This window comes from Zosterops lateralis (genome assembly GCF_965231275.1).
Source record: "Zosterops lateralis genome assembly, chromosome: 17".
NCBI classification, from domain to species: Eukaryota; Metazoa; Chordata; class Aves; order Passeriformes; family Zosteropidae; genus Zosterops; species Zosterops lateralis.
Genome location: NC_139777.1, coordinates 7,683,811 through 7,689,810, shown reverse-complemented (window position 1 = coordinate 7,689,810; position 6,000 = coordinate 7,683,811). Strand labels below are relative to the sequence as shown.

General features: G+C 41.6%; 1 protein-coding gene across 1 annotated transcript in view; it reads right to left on the bottom strand.

Moving 5' to 3' along the window:
• The window catches only part of GNB1L (G protein subunit beta 1 like), a 46,515-nt gene continuing 40,515 nt past the window's right edge, over nt 1–6,000 (bottom strand). The window contains exon 7 of the mRNA XM_083873664.1: nt 1–3,153. Within this exon, the coding sequence (XP_083729790.1) occupies nt 2,887–3,153 (267 nt within the window). The 3' untranslated portion in view covers nt 1–2,886. The remainder of the gene's footprint in view (nt 3,154–6,000) is intronic.

The following is a 6,000-nucleotide window of genomic DNA, read 5'->3' as shown; positions in this document are numbered from 1 at the left end:
CTGGCAGGTGAGATTTCAGAGCTAACTCCAGCACCTTAAGGTGGCTCTTTGCTCACAACCTTCTGCTAGCAAATCAGCAGAAACCATGTTCATGGCACAATTGTAATTTTAATTTTTTTTTTAATTACAAAAACGTGAATTTCTTAGATGCCATAAGACATCTGTATTTTACAGTTACAATTATAATCAGACAGTTGTGTTTTACAGCCTATACTAATACAGTCTTTCCTGCCGGGAACCATTCTTCTTTGGGGAAGTCCAGGTTAGTTCCTTAGGCAAATAAACTCTTAAAAGACTGTAATTCACAATCAAACTATGGCATTTAGGCTCAACTCTAAATCAAACTAGGGTAGTCTGGTTGCTCATTTCAAGGAAACTATAATGTGAAAGAAAAATCCATTTACTGGGTGTTTAAATAAAATAAGTAGTGATATAAAGTGTTAATGAATTAATTGTATTGTGAAAAATTATGGCATGGATAGTGCTTTGGTAATGGGAAGTAAAGGATGGGTCTGTTCCTGCAAGCAGCCCTACAGCCTGTGTCCTTCCTCCTGAAGCTGAGGAAACTCTCACCTGTGTGTCTGAGATGTAGTTCATGTCCTCATTTTCAATTTGTACTTGCATTACTAAGTTTGTTTTTAAATCTACCTAATCAGACAAACATAAATATTTAACTCCCAGCAAAAGGCAGTAAGTTAGATGTAAGCACCCAGTAATCTTTAGAGTATCTTCCAAAAGACATTAATTCTAAACATCCCTTATGAGTCTCCCTAATTACTTTAGACACAGATGTTGACAGTAAATGGCAATTTTCAGAGAAAATATACTCAAGAATTTCTAACTTTCAGGCTCTGATCTAATCATGCTCTTTCCAGAGCGGTGCTACTATGCCAATACCAGAGTATTTGCATCAAAAGTTGTTTCCTGCACTAACCATTTGCCCAAGATGGGTGAACCCTGGATTTCCTTTCCTGCTGGATGAGCATTAAACCTTCAGCTCAGTTGTGTAAATTGCCCAAGAGTGCAGGCTGCTGTTCGCTGCCATGGAGGAGGAACGCTGGCACCCTCTGGGCCACGTGTGTGGTGTTATAGCACACAAGGTAAAAGGAAATCTCTGTGCAAACTCCTTAGGACAGGTCCCTGGACCACATACAACAACACTTTCTCCATTTATTTATTTATTTGTTTCTTTATGTCAATTCTGACCTACTTTGACAAAGAGGAAAAACAACAAAAGGAAAGGTTTCTTCCAGCAGCAGGTTTGTGGAGAGTGACTGCATCTCGTTCCACAAGGCTGAGGCTGGAGCTGCTTGTACAGTGGGGGCAGCTCCTCTTCTGTGTGGGAGGTGGATGATGTGTGGAGATGTGCAACTCTGTCTGGTAGATGTAATGAACACCATCACCTCCCCTTGACTCGGGATCACTCAAAATTAGGCTTTAACTTTCAACTGCAATGTGATCCTCCATGCAGCTACTGAATAGTAAACAAATAATCAAAGAAATGCATTATTTAAAGTGTCACTGCACTCCAAAATGTGTAAGGCCACGTTTTATTGAGAGAAGCCTGGCAACAGTATCCTGGTTCTGTGTTTTAATGTAAAGAACGTCAGGCTGGGTGCTTAAGGCTTTCAATCCTGCAATATTCTCTGTTTGAAAGGCACAGCTGGGTAACAGACCCAGATCTTAATATGCATGTGTGTTTTTCCTGAAACAATTTCTAAAATCTTTGATGTTGCTGTTCACTTTTGGTCACTTTTACTTTGATTCCACCTCTCTACAGAGCAGAAACAATTATTTCCAACAAAGTATCAACAGTGCACAGCCTGGACACAGTTGTCACTGCAGCTTTGTGACCAAGTCCAGCATTACCCTGGCTCTCAGCACACTGGTGTGTGTCTAACAAGCTTTAGAAGAATGCAAATGCTGCTTTGTGAGTCAAACAAAATAAACTTTCATGAATGAATTTCAGCTTCCATGACTGTAGAGATGACAAGTTAATGGAACCGTTTGCACTGTGTGGATAAGGATTTGCCCATGCGATTCCCCTAAATGTTAATGGGAGTTGTGCAGCTGAATCCCAGACTTGCCACGCTGAAACTTACCCCAAACTCTCCAAGGAGAAGGGCGCTAATTGGATTGCCGAGTTTAAATCCTTTAGCTCATCAGTCTGTGGAAAGGATTTAGCACTGGCTCTGTAAAAGGCTTTACATAGCTTTGCAGTGCAATGCTGGGGAAGATTTTTTTCCCTTTCTTTCTTGTGATTAATTGGGAGGCTTGAGGTGACAGGAGACATAATGAAATTCATAAATGCCGAAGGCCATCCCTAGTCACATTCCTGGCTGTTGGTTTAAGTTAGAAACTGACAGAAGTGTGAACAAATCAAGGGTGTTCTGATAGTCTTTCAGTTACAGGGAAGAAAAAGTAACTGACAATGAGAAACCACTGGAGGTGGTTTAATGGGTATAAATTTTCAAGAAAGAGTGATTTTTACACTGACTCAGATTCTTGGATACATAAATGACTTACAAACAGACATAATCTGCCTCCATTGCAGTTTGAGGGATTCCACTCCTTTTTTACCAAAGGTATTGGCACAAGTTATGTCAGCAACCTGCCAAAGGAAAGGTGTTACAAAACCCATAGCAGAACCCAAAGCAACTTTGGTCTTTGTGACTGGCCTTGTTCTGCTTATTATGAATTAAAAATCCACTTTCCTCTATGGAAGACAAAACTTATAGCTTAAACAAGCAGCATAGGAATTAACCTAGAACTCTCACTTCAGCCTGGAGACAGATTCTACCATTTCCCCACATGCACATTTGAATTACAGTGCTAGGAATTGCTTCACCAGTGCTGTTTTCCTAATCCGTGGCAGTGCAGGATGTGTCACGTCTGGGCATAGATGGACCAGACACTGATGCGCTGATCTTTGGAGCCAGCTGCCAGCAGCCTCTCCTGGGGGTTGCTGTGATCTGAGAAGGACACACAGTGGACAGTTGCTGTGTGGTAGTCCAGCACTGCTAAGGGCTTCAGCTTTTTCCAGCCAAAGATCCTGATGCGATGATCCCACCCTGCTGTTGCCAAAATCTTCTTGTCTGGACGGATGGTGATATCAGATATGCCAGCGTTGACAAGTTCATGTGTTTTGTAAACCTTTGTGAAAAAGTTACAAATGAACTCCAGTTATTCAAAACAGAAGAAAAAGGAATCTTGGTACTTTAGCAGGTGTTGTGCCCACCCAACACAGCAGTGTCACACAGGGAGCGTGGAGCTTTTCACCATGTGGTGGATGGTGCTTGGTGAGAACAACAGACAGAGATAGAAAACACCTTAACTTGAGCCTCCCATCTCCAGAGCAATTTTCACAAAATAAACCCATCTCTTGTATGCTTTTAGTTTATTTTGCATTTAAAGCTATATATATATTCTGTCACAAGTGAAGCTCTGAACTGAGGTTTTGAGCACAGCTTTACCCTTTTCTTCCAGCTATTCTTGTATAAGCTGCAATGTTCAGAGGTAAGGCCATATATTTTCCTTGCTTCTGAAATATTCACAGGCTGAGACCCTTCTGGGCTAATGTTTAAGCTACCTGCTACTCACTTCTAGTACTGTGGCCCCTCACAAAACCCCCAATAAGCTGTTGTAGCATTTACCTCAGTCTTGAGAAAGGAATGCTTCCAGGAATTGGGTTACAGTGTCAGGAAATCTGTATTTCTAGTGCTCCTTCCCAAGAGACTTCTATTTACACCAAATCCAAGGAGGGGATTATGGCCAAGTTATTGATTTCAGTCTTGGAAGCCTTTTGTTACTGTTTGGAGACTACTGGGGCACAGGTTTCAGAGGGGCACAATTAAATTGGGAGTCATTTGGCTTTCTTCGAGAGGCACTGGGGCTGCACAGGACTTAGCCTCTGGAAAGAAAAGTTTTTGCTTTACTGACACACGTTGCTCTTGAAGCACAAAGCTCAAAGTAACACACCTTTGCTGTTCTCACCTCAGGTAACTTGTCTGAGTGAGCACTCTGCCTCTGAAACACATGCAGAATATGCACACAAGTGTGTGTGTGCATTGGAACAGCTCAGCTTCTGTCTCAATGGGGAAAACATCGTTGGTTTATAAAGCTGGCCCTGAACTGCTGTTATTTGTCAGTACCATTGGAAATGACACACTAATGCCACTGTATCCTTAAGCCTGAGTCTGCAGCTATCCTGTACCAAAGCTTAATATCATCCAGTGCCTGTTTTAATTCACTGTGTGGTATTTACTCTTCTGAGGCAGGAAGGGATTGACAAACATATCACACCTGAGGAACTTTCCTCCTTGAAGGACATGCCATGATGCATAGCTAGTATAGGGTTATAAAGACATATTGTTGCAGATAATTTTGACTTTTATATCAGATGTAGGAAACTCCAGAAATGTTGGTCAAGGTTGGTTTTAGATGCAGCTGAACACATCTTAGAACCTTACACAAAACCATAAGCAATTATTTTCCAACTGTATAAGAACTGCCCAGCTACCTACTCAAACAGCAAGAGCTGTGCAGTTCGGTAAGTCAAAAGGTTGAAACTTGACATGTTTCTTACATGCTCTATACATTTCTTTTTCAAAGATGACCTGAAGAATGTGACTACAATGAATTCAGAACAGAGGACAGCAAGTTTTGCTCAAGCCTAATGAGAAATAGGTTGTATGGGGGCCTCTTGGTGGGGCTGCTACTGTAAAACCTGTGCTTTTTGTTAGTACACATGCTCCAAACTCCCCAGGGTAGGTCTAATGCAGCATGGCCCCAGTGGGATTTTTGTTGGTGTAAATGTCCTGGCAAGGGAAGGATTTATTCCTTAGATCACCAGCCTGGCAAATGTAGGATGGGCCTTACTGTGTAACTGACATTATTAGCTAATGGCTATAACCAATCCCGGGTGTGGTGCTCTCATCATTAATGTCAATTATGTGGGCAAGATCCATACAGCACAGTCAGGGAGACTGGAGAAATGGCATGTCCTCAGCAAGCTACAACTTGAAAAGGAAGCCTGTAATGGTGATGCCTGTTGGCTATGGAACATGAGGGAACAGTGGGCATTTGTGCATGATCTGCAACTACGAGAGAGAAAAGCAACACAAAGGAGAAAACTTGCTCAAGGTATATGCAGCCAGGCGTAATCCTACTGCCAGGATTTGTCCCATCCCAGGACTTACTACAGTAAGTCACTAACTACAGCAGTCACATACCAACAGAGTTTCCTAACCAGAGAACCAGCCTGTCATTAAGAAAACAAAGAGGTAAAAACAGGTGAGTGCTTTCAGCCAGTCACAACTAAGGACACTTGCATCTACACCCAAAGCATGTCTTTAAACCCTCTGCTTGTTAGGAAAAATCCAAAATAGCAGCAGACTAAGCTTCAGCATTTGGGGGAAAAGCCTCAGCAGCCGAACCAACAAAACTTACATTACAGCTTACAGGATTTTTTTCTCTTGTCATATAAAAAGAAGCTTCTGTGGTTATCAGATTTCTTAGTTCTGCTTTGTTTATTCACCTGCAGAAGCTGTTTACCTCCTACATTCTACCACAAACATCAGCACATAATTACACTATCTCATCCAAATCAGAAGGCTCATAACCAATCCTGTCATTTGCTGCAGTGATGATTTCAGCAACTTTCCTGTAGAAGACAATACAAACTTTCCCCATAGCAATAAACTCTGCAGTTACCTTCGTCATCTATTCATTGACACACTGGAACACTGCCACTTAAAACAGAGCTGCAGTACCATCATTGCATCATTCCCTCTCCAATGGCAGATAGCTGTGCACCACGGTTACTTATTAAAACCTTTTAGAATAAAAATAATGTGCCACTGAGTGGCTTTCCAACGTCTACCATTACCTCAGGTACCTGGAATGTCAGGGAAAAAAATCCCCATCTGGTTTATATTATTAATGCAATAGTGGAAAAAAACTTAATCTATGTCCTTGACAATCTCTACTGCTCATATGAAA